Source organism: Vipera berus (genome assembly GCF_964194415.1).
Source record: "Vipera berus genome assembly, chromosome: 11".
NCBI classification, from domain to species: Eukaryota; Metazoa; Chordata; class Lepidosauria; order Squamata; family Viperidae; genus Vipera; species Vipera berus.
The window spans coordinates 4,578,666-4,593,002 of NC_138214.1; the positions used below are offsets into that span (position 1 = coordinate 4,578,666).

Genomic DNA, 14,337 nt, shown 5'->3' on the forward strand with positions numbered 1-14,337 from the left:
GTCTAAAACGGATCTCAGGCGTCCCTAGACAGAATCCCGTTGGGTCCATTTTGTTAAGAGAGATTCTTCTCCTTCCCCATCAGATTCCTTAGCGTACCTCAAAGGTTTTTGATGGAAAGACAACCAAACTCTTATTCAACACTGAATTGTATGACGTCAGTTCCAGAGTAAAATGATCCCTTTCTTGACGGTCGGCCAACACATTTCTCCTCCTGGGCAACGTCGAAAGAGCAACAGTTGTCACTTGGGACTGGCAGCAAAGAAATCCCCAAGTTTCAACTGTCAGTTTTGGGGTCCCCCCCCCCCTCTGCCCTCTGCAGACTACTGGATCTGCTTTCTATGTGTGAGGCTGGATGATGTTCAAGAGGAAGCTTGGCTGAACTTTCTGGAGCCGGTAGATCTGGTGGGAAGTGGTTTAGTTCTTTAACTCCGGAGTTGGCTTCTTATATTAATTCTATTCCCCCTTCTATATTTTGGGGGTTTTTTGTTTTGTTTTGACAAAGCAATGGCTGCGAAAGGCACCTCTGAAGCTTCCAAAGATCCCCGCACGAATCAACTCCAAACCCCGGTAAGTTAACCTTACTGGGTTAAAGAAAGTTGATTCTCTTCTGGTATCCCTACATCGCTAAACTTAACAGTTTGAGACCCGCGCAAAAACTGCACTTACCAGCTTGAGCTGTGCTTAGCAGATGCCCCTGGTTTGGAATATTTAGAAGAAGAAAGGAAAATATTATGGGTTGGGGGTGATTAGGCAGATTGAATGGTTGTTTGTTGAAGAACAGTAAAGCTGTGGTTGATCGTTGTTGTTTTCAATGGGGAATATGAAATCCGGGTCCAAAATATGGCCAGTTTCATTGAGGCATATAATTAACTGGGCCTTCACGAACTAAGAAGGCGATTTGAACATGGTTTGACTCAAGTGTTCTTCCCCGGTGTGCCACCCAAGTATTCTTGGCACCTCAGCTTGCTTTGATGAACCCCCAAATCCTCTCTCTCATTCCCTAGATTCATGCATCAACATTAAACTGCAGTTTGTTTAACTGTATAATTAGATAAAACATAATTGCTGGGGTGTGCGCAACATGTTAAGACGTAAACCACGGTTTGCAAAGCAGAGGGGTTAACCCTTCCTTCCCTGGCCAGATTTGAAGGAAATTTAATTGCAGGAACCTGTGTCCCAAATTGCAATCTCCACTCTTTGTGGGCTGACAGGATTGGTAAAAATTAAATTGATTTTGATCACGTGACCCTGGGGATGCTGCAACGGTCAAAAGTGAAAAACGGTTATAGGTCACTTTTTTTTCAGCCCCGTTGTAACTTCAAATGGTCACTAACCGAACTTGTCATAAGTCGAGGACTACCTATATTCCTCTAATCATCTCCACCATCATCCCTGCATGTATACTTAGCCCTTGTGAGATCTGCTCAAAATGTTGCTCCTTTGGTAAAAAGGACAGTGGCAATACAGGGGGATGAGGAGAGACGATGCCTTGTGGCCATCAGCATCCATCTCTGGGATGGAGAAGGAGGAAGGGCGATGAAGTGGCTACTTGAGGAGGGGGTGTCAATGCAGTTAACCCTTTGAAAGGGCAGCTTCACTCTGCCCCGATCAACAGCAAAAGGACTTGTGGCTTTGTCTTCACGGTATGCTCTTCTTTAAATACTACTTTGCCTACGGAGTCCTTAGTGCTCTCCGAGCTTGGTGGTTTTCTTGCAGACGTTTCGTTACCCAACTAGCTAACATCATCAGTGCTAGAAGGGAATGAGGTTGGCAGAGAGGAGGAGGAGGAGGACTGTTGGGTCCTTGGTGCTCTCTGAGCTTGTTTGTTTTCTTGCAGACATTTCATTACCCAGCTAGGTAACATCATCAGTGCTAGAAGGGAATGAGGTTTGCAGAGAGGAGGAGGAGGAGGAGGAGGCTGGGGTCCTTGGTGCTTTCTGAGCTTGGTGGTTTGCTTGCAGATGTTTCATTACTCAACAAAGTAACGTCATCAGTGCTAGAAAGAAGTGGGGTTTGCGGGGAGAGGGAGGAAGAGGAAGAGGAGGAGGAAGATCATGGCTCTTGGTGCTCTCTGAGCTTGCTTGTTTGCTTGCAGATGTTTCATTGCTTGACTAGGTCATATCATCAGTGCTAGCCATCATCATCACCCTTCAGCCTTGATGACGTTCCCTTGTTGAGCAATAAAAGCAAGCAAGCATCCAAAAGTCCTCAGAAAGCAGCAAGGACCCCACAGTCTTTCTCCTCCTCTTCCTCCCCCCTCCCCGTTCAGAGTGTATTTTTCTGGTTGAGGACTTAGGGCTGGAAATAACAAAAAATAAAGAATGAAAAAAAAAGCTGCCCCATTAAGTGCTTTGGTTGAAGGATCCAATTATCTCACCCCAAACACTGATGTAGGTCTGTCTGCCTCATCATTCGGGTATTCTGCAACCTCTTGAGTTGGCCAAACCTTCTGACTTTCTCTCTCTCTCTCTCCTTAAAAAACGTCTTCCCACTTCGAAATGATTTGACAAGGAGCAATGATGACACAATGGAAACTTTCCACCGACTCCAGGAGAGAGGAAAGCCACCGGTGCTTATTTTTGACAAATGGAATATTTTACGGGGAAGAAATGGTGGACCGGAGGGGGCGGGGGAGAAAGAAACAAAAACAACAAGCAAAGTAGGCCAGAACATTGTGCTCATGGTGTGTGTGTGTGTGTGCGCGCTTTGCTTTGTCATCATTCCAGGGAAATAAGGATGAAGAGAGACATCAGCTGGATGTAGAAGAGGAACAAAACCAAGAAGGAAAGATGGGCAAGGAAACGTGGGGAGAAAGGATCAAGAAATTGAAAACTTTCATTTGGAATCCAGAGACCCGGGAATGCTTGGGCCGGACTGCTAGGAGCTGGAGTAAGTGAAATTTACCATTAGTCACTTATTTCCCATTAAGATAAGGATGAATGTTGCATCAATACTGCGTCCGTGTGCATGTTTTTATTTTTTCTTTAATAGAGTAGATGAGACACCTAACCTTTACAGTTTAACACAGGGAATCATCCATCAAGGAAGGAATAAATATGGAGAAAAATTTGCCCTTATTTCACTTCTGCAGATATTATTCATTTGTTCTTGCTAAACCAGCACAGACCAGCAATTCTATTACGGCAAATCTTTTGGTCTGCTTCGTCTGTCTTAATCGAGTGAGCGAGTTTACCATACGGAGATGAAAGACAATTTTAAAGGCATCATTTGTGGATGGCAATTTCGGTTTAAGACTGAGAGCCAAACTGCTAGCATTCATTTGTGGCTTAAGCAACAAAGATGTTTAAGGGACTGGAGGCTAAAACATATACAGAACAGTGGCAGGAATTGTGTATGTCTAGATTAATGAAAAGAAAGACCAGGGTGACATGATAGCAGTCTCCCAATTCTTGAGGGGCGGCCCCAAAGAAGAGGGAGTCAAGCTATTCTCCAAAGCACCTGAAGGCAGGACCAGAAGCAATGGATGGAAACTAACCAGAGAGAGAAGCAACCTGGAACTAAGGAGAAACTTCCTAACAGTGAGAACAATTAATCAGTGGAATGGCTTGCCTTCAAAAGTTGTGGGTGCTCCATCACTGGAGGTTTTTTTAAGAAGAGACTGGACAGCCATTTGTCCGAATTGGTATAAGGTTTCCTGCTTCGGCAGGAGGTTGGACTAGAAGACCTCTGAGGTCCCTTTCAACTCTGTTACTCTATTATTCCGTTCTGTTATTAGTGTGCCGTAAAAATGCAGCCAAATATTGTTTAAAATGTATATAATAAAAGCACAGTTAAGTGCATCAGGCTAGAAACTATGGAATCTTGCTTTAGGCATGAAGCCTGCTGGCTGACTCTGGGCCAGTCCTTCTCTCTCAGCCCTAAGAAGCAGGCAAGGGCTAAAATCCTTCTGAACAGGCTGCCTAGAAAATTGCATAGGCTTATCCACGTAGGGACGCGGTGGCTCAGTGGGTTAGGATGCTGAGCTTGTCGATCGGAAGGTCGGCAGTTTGGAGGGTCGAATCCCCAGTGCCGCGTAACAGAGTGAGCGCCTGTTACTCGTCCCAGCTTCTGCCAACCTAGCAGTTCGAAAGCACGTAAAAATGCAAGTAGAAAAATAGGGACCACTACGGTGGGAAGGTAACAGCGTTCCGTGCGCCTTGGGCGTCTAGTCATGCCGGCCACATGACCACGGAGACGTCCTCGGACAAGCGCCGGCTCTTCGGCTTGGAAATGGAGATGAGCACCGGCCCCTAGAGTCGGAAACGACTAGCACGCACGTGCGGGGGAACCTTTACCTTTTTATCCACGTAGTAGCCAGGAGTAGAACTAAGCTTCAAGGCACCCTCACCAAAATTTGCTTAGCTTAGCTATTGACGGTGGCTTAATGGCAATTCATCTTAAGGATCTTAAATTTCCTCTTTTATGTTATTTTTTTAAAAAAGGTTTACCTTCTTGACCTTTTGAGCCCAAATTAATAATTAGAAATATTTTGGGGAATATTAGAAAGGCAGAATATATTTCCCCCAAGGAATAATGGAGAAGATCTTCAGAAAGACAGAAACCAGCCCCCAGAAACCATCCCCAGCCCCTCTACCCCAGGCAGAAACTAGGCAGAGGCCAGCTTTTAGAAATGCAGATGTGATCATCCTTTCAGGAAGGTTTGGAGCCAGGAAGCTAGAAGCTGATGAGATTAGGAAGACAAAGACCCCTAAAATCTACATACCCCCACCCAAACAGGAACAGGAAACAACCTCAAAAGCCCCAGAAGGTATTAAAACCCCACTCCCTAGTACATGTGGTCAGGGTTTTTTTTCCAGAGCCATCTTTCTGTCTGGCTCTCCTCTTCAATAAACTACAACCTTCTTTTTAAAGCAGTCTCCATTTTGTTTATTCCCGGCTTGGACTGGACCCTGATGAAGATTTTTCTTTCATCTATCTATCATCTGTCTGTCTATCTGTCTGTCTGTCTGTCTGTCTCTCTCTCTCTCTATAGATAGATAGATAGATAGATAGATAGATAGATAGATAGATAGATAGATAGATATAGATAACTGTTTTATCTTCAAGCTCTCTTGTGCTGCATATTAACCTTATGAGAGCGAATGGAAGCCAGGATTTATGTTACTGAGCAAAGTGGTTGTTGAGTCAGGCCCTATTTTACCACCTTTTTGCCACGGTTGTTAAGCGAATCACTGCAGCCATTGAGTGAATCACATGGCCGTTAAGTGAATCCAGCTTGCCCTTTTGACTTTGCTGGCTGGAAGGTTGCAAAATGGCAAGCAGGTGACCCCCCCCCGGGGTCCTCCAACTATTGTTAACACACACATTTGGATCAACTCATTGTGGGGATGTGGCTCTGGTCATAAGTGTGGGGACTAGTTGAAAGTCCCTTTTTTTTCAGTGCCCTTTGAAATTACATACTGGTTGCCAAAAATTCAGATTTTAGATCACCCGATTGTGGGGATGCGGCTATGTCGTAAAACCGGGCAAAACTCACCGAACAAATGTCTCGCTTAGCCGCAGAAATCTGACACTCAATTGCGGTGGTAAGCTGAGGATTGCCTGCACTAGCTTAACAGTTGCAGTGATTCACTGAACAGCTGTGGCAAGATGGGTTGTAAAATGGAGCAAAACTCACTGAAGAAACGTCTCGCTTAGCCACAGAAATTTGAGGCTCAGTTGCGGTAAGTGAAGGATCGCCCTGTATTAAGCTAACCGCTGCGGTGATTCACTTAAGAACCGTGACAGGTAAGGTCGTAAAAGGGAGCAACACACACTGAACAAATTGTCTGGCTTAGCCACAGAAATTTTGGGATTCAATTGCGTCAGTTGAGGACTACCTGTGTCCCCATTAAAGGGCCCAGGTAAGCAATTCAATGCCTTGCCGGCAGCATCGCCAGCCTCCTCCTGCCATGCCGGTCTGCCTTGCTGTGTTCAAAGAGAGGCTCCCCCCTGGCCTTTCTTGACCCCCTGCCAAAGCAGCTCACAGGTCCAAGTTACAGTTTGTTTCCCTCCACAGCAGCTCCCCCCACGTCCTGTCCCCACGGCCCGCCAGCTTGTTCCCAGAACTCAAAATTCCCTGTAACATAAACACCTTAGGAACGCAGAGGCCAAAAGTCACAGCTGTGCTCAAAGCGTGTCCTGGAAACGCATTTGGGTCCCGCTGGGAAATCAAAACACACCAAGAAGCTTCCATGGGGTGGAGAGACGATTTACTTTCATGCGTTTTATTTTATTTTCATTTTTTTAAAAAGGCCTAGGCTTTATTCTCCTCGGACAAAGCCTTTCAACGGGAGAACAGAATAACCAAGTTAAACCCTGGAGGTCTTCTAGTCCAACCCGCTGCTCAAGCAAGGAGACCCTATACTGTTTCAGACAAATGGCTGTCCAAACTCTTAGCCTCCAACGATGGAGCATTCACAACTTCTGGTGGCAAGGGGTTCCGCTGGTTGATTCTTCTCACCATCAGGAAATTTCTCCTTAGTTCTAGGTTGCTTCCCTCCTTGGTTAGTTTCCATCCGTTGCTTCTACTCCTGCCTTTTGGGGCTTAATTGGTGCAGGAGGCAGGGAGAAAGGATGCCATTTTCTGCCCCTCCAGAACATAGAACAATAGAGTTGGAAGGGACCTTGGAGGTCTTCTAGACCAACCCCTGCTCAAGCTGGAGACTCTATAGGAGCCGTCCAGAGGAGTTTGCGGAGTTGAACGGCTACAGTAATCAAATATAAAGCAAACAAACAAACAGAGGTCATTCCAGACAAATGGCCGTCCAGTCTCTTCTTGAAAACTTCCAAGTGATGGAGCACCCATCACCAGGCCATCCGTTAATAGCTCTTCTCTTTCTTTCAGGTCTGATACTCCTCTTTTACCTCGTCCTTTACATGTTCCTGGCTGGCATGTTCATATTCTGTATGTATGTAGTCTTGATCACGCTGAGCCCCTACACACCGAGGTACAGGGACAGAGTGGCCCCACCAGGTAAGTGCTCCAGGGAGGATCTGTAAGGCGTCCTTTGAGGGGAAGACACTGAGCGTGTGCAGGGACTTATCTCAGAGCAGAGGGGATACGTGGCGGTGCAGTGGCTAATTATGCCAACTGCCAGCAGTTCGATTCTCACCAGCTCAAGGTTGACTCAGCCTTCCGTCCTTTCGAGGTCGGTAAAATGAGGACCCAGATTATTGGGGGAGCAATATGCCGATTCTGTAAACCACTTAGAGAGGGCTGTGAAGCACCGTGAAGCGGTATATAAGTCTAAGTGCTGCTATTGCTAATTCTGCTCACTGCCAGGAGTTCGATCCTGACCAGCTCAAGGTGGACTCAGCCTTCCTTCCTTTCGAGGTCGGTAAAATGAGGATCCAGATTATTGGGGGAGCAATATGCCGATTCTGTAAACCACTTAGAGAGGGCTGTGAAGCACTGTGAAGCAGTATATAAGTCTAAGTGCTATTGCTATGGTGGCTAAAATTAGGGGCAACTACATTGTGGGTATGAAATAATTGATCAATGGTTCCATAGCTGGGGCCATTGATCATTTGCAAATGGCATTTGTTTCACCGTCCTTGCCTCTGCCGTATTTTGGGAAAAAGTTGGGTCAACATCATAGGAAAGGATGCTGTGAGGAGGTGGGTCAAAAAAGTCAGTCCTATTCTATTTTGCTTTTTCCCCCCCTTTTTAAATTTATTTTCACAGGAGTTACGATTAGACCGTACATAAAGCAGGCATACAACATCGCCTTCAGGATCTCCCAACCTAGTTCTTGGCAGCCTTATGTGGACAACCTGGAGCTGTTGTTAAAAGGTGCCCCTTTTTTTCTTCCTCTGTAGAACTAGTAATCAGATGAATTCTCTGTATGTTACAATGGAATAGTCCACTCCTATGATAGAAATAAGAGACGCGGTGGCTCAGTGGGTTAGGATGCTGAGCTTGTCGATCAGAAGGTCGGTAGTTTGGCGGGTTGAATCCCGAGTGCCGCGTAACAGAGTGAGCGCCTGTTACTCGTCCCAGCTTCTGCCAACCTAGCAGTTCAAAAGCACATAAAAGGAAAATTGTACCTTAAAACTTTTCAATAAAAAAAAAAATGCAAGTAGAAAAATAGGGACTACTACGGTGGGAAGGTAACAGCGTTCCGTGCGCCTTTGGCGTCTAGTCATGCTGGCCACATGACCACGGAGACGTCCTCGGACAAGTGCTGGCTCTTCGGCTTGGAAACAGAGATGAGCACCGGCCCCTAGAGTCGGAAACAACTAGCACGCATGTGCAGGGGAACCTTTACCTTTTATGACAGAAATATGGAAGTCCTAGAACTAAATCCACAATGGGATAATGCAGGGGTCCCCAACCCCCATTTCGTGGACTGGCACCGGGCCGCAGCATGCCAACAACCGGTCCGCGTAAGCAAGTGAAGCCCCATCCGCAGGATGCAGGCAGCACGCAAAACCACGCCCCCTCCGGTCCACGGAAAAACTTCTCCCCGTGGAACCGGTCCCTGATGCCGAAAAGGCTGGGGACCTCTGGGGTAATGGGCACCTTCCCTACCAATGGGCCTGACTCTGAAAAGAGAAGGAGTTTTGTTTTTGCATTGAAAATACCAACGTTGAAAAGCATTGCGGTAAGCGTTGCGCATCCACCTTCTCTGCTGTCTTTAGAGTACGATGACAAGGTTCAAGAAACCAAAAACATCATCTGCACCCCGGGCGCATATTTTGTACAAGACGGTGACGAAAGCGCAGTGAAGAAAGCTTGTCAGTTCAAGAGGTCCCAATTGATGAATTGCTCTGGACTTCAGGATCAGACCTTCGGATATTCCCAGGGACAGCCTTGCATATTGCTAAAGATGAATCGTGTAGGTCATTTTATATTTGCTTGCATCTCCTGGGGACACATCTGTGGAGTTTTTCAAGTCATCCAGACATCATGGTTGTCCCAAAGATGCTTTTTTAGGAGGCAACTGGACTTTCTTGTTTTCCTTTGAAGACGTTTTGCTTCTCATCCGAGGAGCTTCTTCAGCTCTGACTGGATGGTGAGGAATGGAAGGGTTTATATTGTCTTGCAACAGTTGTCTGCAAGGAATATCAATCCTTTCATTCCTCACCAGCCAGTCAGAGCTGAAGAAGCTTCTCGGATGAGAAAAGAAGTCTTCAAAGAAAAACAAGAAAGTCCAGTTGCCTCCTAAAAAAGCATCTTTGGGTCTCCTGGGGACAGATCTTGCACTGGGTCAAGTAACGCATGTAAATGGGCATGAAGCAAGGGAGAAGGAACAGTGGTCTTACAGAATAACAGAGTTGGAAGGGACCTTGGAGGTCTTCTAGTCCTACTTAAGCAGGAGACTGTACTATACCATTCCGGACAAATGGCTATCCAATCTCTTCTTAAAAGCCACCAGTGATGGAGCACCCACAACTTCTGAAGGCAAGCCGTTCCACCTATTAATAATTTCTCCTTAGTTCTAGGTTGCTTCTCTCCTTGATTAGTTTCCATCCATTGCTTCTTGTCCTGCCTTCAGGTGCTTTGGAGAAGAGCTTGACTCTGGGAGTCAATTCTGAGAATTGAAGTCCACGCACTTTAAAGTTGCCAAGTTTGAAAAACACTGACTTAAATATTGTACTATCTCAGCTTAGGTGGCAGTCTTAAACTGGCTTCCTCTAGATATTGGGCATCTGCTCAGATGGGGAGCTATATAAATTGGATTAAGAAAAAGAAAAAAACTTGAGGAAGGAGAGATTGAGGAAGGCTGGGTGAACCGTTCTGTGGCCCCGGAAAACAAAGCAATACGAAGTTCAAGGGGGTGGTAGCTTTTGATCTCTTGTTTTTACTTTATACCTGCTGCAAATTAGAGTTTAGAAGAACAAAGTGTTTTTAAAGGGAATTAAAAAGCTCTTGTTTTTGCAGATTATTGGGTATCAGCCTGGCTACGGCACTCCAATTACTGTGAGTTGTAAAGTTCAGGTAAATTATCTTGATTTTATTTGTTTTAAGTCCTGCCAATTTGCACCAGATATTCTTGGCAGCCAAACTCTGAGCCAAACCTATCCAACTTCTCTAGTTTTTCCTTGTTAATGAGGGGAGACACAATTTTGGCATAACGGTGTGAGCAGCAAGATATGGTTACCATTTAAATCAGATTTGACCAGCTTGTACGTGAAGCCCTGGTTTTGCTAGGACATCCCTGGAGCTCCACACTTTGTCCTTGACTTATGACTGCAACTGAGACTCAAACATCTGTCGCTAAGCGATGCGCTCATTGAGTTGCAGCCAATTTTACCACTTTTGTCTTTTATTCCCCCCCCCCGACTATGCCAAGACGAAGGACCTCCCATCTCCTCTGACTGGCAATAATTTCTCCAGGATTTTGGGCAGGGAAAACTGCTCATCTCTTTCCCCATGTTCCTTAAAACAATTACAGGTGTTTCTTATTTTACAACGGTTCATTTACTGACTGCTTGAAGTTACAACGGCACTGTAAAAAGTGACCTACGAGTGTTTTTCCCCCACACTTGCAACCCTTGCAGAAAACCCACGGTCACGTGATCAGAATTCGCAGGCTTAGCAACCAACTCCTCTTTACGACGGTTGCGGCGTCCCGGGGGGTGGGTGTGTCACCTGATCCCCTTTTGCGACCTTCTGACAAGCAAGGGAGAAGCTGGTTAACTAACTTGACAAGTGCAAGTGACTCCCTTAACAACTCTGGCAAGAAAAGTCATAACCTGGGGCAAAATTCACTTAACAAATGTCTCAGCCACAAAAATGTTGGGCACAGTTGCGGCTGTTAAGGACTACTTGTATTCCAAAACAGTCAGGATATTTTTTTTGGAGAAGGGAAGGACCGTTTTTATATCTGGGTACAGCGGCTAGCTGATTTCTATTAATGGACAGGCTGTGGTCAATCCGTTGCATATCTTGACGTCCTTCGCTGTGTTCTGAATTGCAGAAAGGCGACCAAAGTCACCTCCAGTCACTAGACTTCTTCCCAAGTGCGACCTTTGACCCCATGTATTTCCCTTATTATGGCAAACTCACACACGTAAGTAGAAAATGTGTTAACTCCCGGATTAACGTTGTGCAAATGATCCCTGTGGTATTGAGATGCCTTCCAAAGAGTACGTCCATACTGGCAGTCTCCAAATGTTTTGAACTGCTGGAGATATTGACTTTACAATGGTTCATTCAGTGACGGTTCGAAGTTACGATGGCGGTGAAAAAAAGTGCATTATGATCGTTTTTCACACTAACGCCGGTTGCAGCATCCCGGTCCATTATTGCTTTTTGTTGTTTTATGTTGTTCCAAGTCTGAAATAGTCTCGATTGATCGTGTTTTTTTTTTCCCCAGGTGAATTACACGCAGCCCTTGGTAGCAATTCATTTTACAGGAATTACAAGAAACCAGACTATGGACATTCAATGCCAACTGAACGGGAAAGGAATTATCAATACCGTTAACAACGATCGATTTCTGGGGCGGATCATTTTCACACTAACCATCAACAGCTAAGGCCAGATGCCCCCCTGCCCGTTTGTGGCAATCAGATGTTTCCTCACCGTGGGAAAATCCAATTGGCTATCGACATAGCACCAGGAAACTCCAGACCTATTTTGAGGGTTAGGGCTTTTGGTTTTCTTTGAACAAAAAAATAAAAATAAAATAAAAGATAGCTCCCAAGATAGAGTACGGAACTAAAAGTAAAAAGCACTTGAAACATTCATCCTCTGAGTAAACCCGTCAGCCCAATGATTTTTTTAAAAAAGCACATTTAAAATAAAACAGCATTTTTAGATCTTTCCCTGGTGCGTCAAAAGGGATGGCGTTTGGCATCAAATTAAGAGTTTAGCCATAATACCACAAATAATTGGTTTTATTATTTTTTTTTTAAATTATTCTCCTTTGGGGACATACTTTCACTGTCCATATGGAAGACAGCGAGCAGTTTTTCATGTTTAATGGGCCAGTACGGAATAGCTATCGAAGGACAGCCAAGCAGCCTTTTTCTGTTTTTTGCAATTTTTGAAATGGATATTCATAAAGCCACCTTCAAAAATCTCAGTTTAACCCCTGTAGAAACCCAAGGAACAGTTAGCCGGCCTTAAGCGTAATCTTTGACCCCCGCTCCAAAAATCCTGAGCTATTTTTATCCTATTGCTTTTCTGGACTCAATTTAGTGGCAGCATAGGCCTTCTCAATCAAGACAGGTATTTCCTTAAATAATGAGGGGAAAATGTGGTTTTCATGTTCACCAGCCTGGAATGCCTAATCAGGTTTGCAAAGATAAGACAGAGGGATGTCTAGGGAGGGACCTCCTGATCCTCCATCTTGATCTTCTCAAGATGTTTGCTGGAAGCGTTCACCCTCCGCACCTTTTTATTCCCACGGGGAACGGACCTCCACGGAAGGCCCACCACACAGTGGTGCCATCAGAATTGGGACTTTTTATTAGTAGCATACTTCGGCCTGATCTCCTGTTCTCGGAACAGGGTGGTAGATATCCACGTGAAGAAAGGGAGAACCAGCATTGGAGTGTACGGACTGCTCTCTTTTCTCTCGTTTGCCTCCAACGTTCTTGTTGCAGCATTTCAGATTGGGAGAGAAATGACTGGGGAGGCGGTGAAGAGGTGGGGGTCTCAGATGCTTGTACCCTGAAATAAAAGGACTGACTTACATAGCAAGGCCTTTTTTCTGTGCTGCACGTGGGCTTACAAAGGCTTGTAGGTTGGCAGTTGAGGGGTAGGTCTTACAATGCCGTTGATGGATTTTTGTACCATGGGACTTGGGGCAAAAAGCAATCCCAGGCATCTAGAAGCTCTTTTGAGGGAAGTTGGGGTCCTCCTCCATTTTATTTATTTATACCCATCTTTATTATTTTTATAAATAACTGAAGGTGGGTGAACACAATACACCTTCCTCCCGTTTTCCCCGCAACCACCATTTTGAGTTGGGCTGAAAAAAAGCGACCATCCCAAAGACATCCAGTTGGCATGTCATGTGTAAGGAGGGACTAGAATTCACCATCTAGAACTCACAGTCTCCTGGCAAAAGTCAACCAGTAGTTTTCACGCTAAGGTGGAACTAGAAGTCAACATCTTCTGGTGATTGGCCCAAAGTCACCCAACTGGCTTTCATGGCTAAAGCAGGACTAGAACTCACTGTCTCTTGGTTTCTAGCCCGATGTCTTAACCGCTAGTAGACCAAACTGGCTCTTGTGGCATACAGTCAGCCAAGATTGGGGTCCCACCTTGGAAGCTCAAGGGACTAGGAAGTTCTTTTGAACTTCTCCTCAGAGTTGGCCCCCGATCTCTTTGTCGGAGAGTCAGCACAACTTCTTACAGATATAACCAACGTTTTGGACTCTACTTTCAGTAGAGATTTGAGTTTTCTCTCCCCCATCCCGCGAAAACAGAATTCCAAAATGCGGCAATACAGGATTTTCTAGTCTTAGTAGAAAAAATGGAGATGCCAGACAGGTTTCCCCAGTTCACAGCCACCTGGGGTTGTTGAGGCCTATCAAGTTCATCTCCTCTTCCTATTTAACACCCAATCTGTTCAAAGCAGGCTTTCTCAAACCCAGAGCTCCTGGATGTGGTAGGATCAGTTCCCAACACGTGGGAAGGATCCATGAAAAGTACATTGAGAAGGTGGGTGCTCTTTATTGTTTGGCCCCACTGCAAACGAAATAGAGTAGAGCTGGAAGGGACCTTGGAGGTCTTCTAATCCAATCCCCTGCTCAAGCAGGAGAACCATCCTATACTGTCTCAGACAGGTGAATGTCTAGTCACTTCTTAATCTCCACTTGATGGAGTACCCACAATTTCTGGAGGCAAGCTGTTCCACTGGTTAATTGTCCTAGAATAGAATAGAATAGAATAGAATAGAATAGAATAGAATAGAATAGAATAGAACAGAATAGAATAGAATAGAATAGAATAGAACAGAATAGAATAATGGAATAGAATAGAATATAGAACAGGAGAATAGAATAGAGTAGAGTAGAGTAGAGTAGAGTAGAGTAGAGTAGAGTAGAGTAGAGTAGAGTAGAATAGAATAGAATAGAAGCTGGAAGGGACCTTGGAGGTCTTCTAGTCCAGCCCCCTGCTCAAGCAGGAGAACCTATACCATATCAGACAGGTGACTGTCTAATCTCTTCTTAAAAACCTCCAGTGATGGAGCGCCCACGATTTCTGGTGGCAAGCTGTTCCACTGGTTGATTGTCCTCACTGTCAGGAAGTTTCTGCTGAATTCCAGGTTGCTTCTCTCCTTGTTCAGTTTCCATCCGTTGTTTCTCGCCCTTCCCTCTGGTGCTCTGGGGAACAACCTGGCCCCCTCTGCCTTGGGGCAGCCCCTCAGATACTG

General features: G+C 45.3%; 1 protein-coding gene across 2 annotated transcripts; it reads left to right on the forward strand.

The window, feature by feature from the left end:
- The first annotated feature begins 25 nt into the window (after positions 1-25).
- On the forward strand, positions 26-11,859 carry ATP1B4 (ATPase Na+/K+ transporting family member beta 4). Of its 2 annotated transcripts, XM_081336535.1 has the most exons (9): positions 26-568; positions 2,513-2,570; positions 2,728-2,890; positions 6,849-6,977; positions 7,689-7,796; positions 8,645-8,841; positions 9,888-9,944; positions 10,927-11,019; positions 11,326-11,859. In XM_081336535.1, exons 2-9 carry the CDS (start codon positions 2,529-2,531, stop codon positions 11,485-11,487), a joined length of 951 nt encoding a protein of 316 aa, XP_081192661.1. In that variant the 5' UTR covers positions 26-568; positions 2,513-2,528; the 3' UTR covers positions 11,488-11,859. The 2 variants fall into 2 exon arrangements, with proteins under 2 accessions (XP_081192661.1, XP_081192660.1); XM_081336534.1 differs by lacking the exon at positions 2,513-2,570.
- Positions 11,860-14,337: the final 2,478 nt, after the last annotated feature.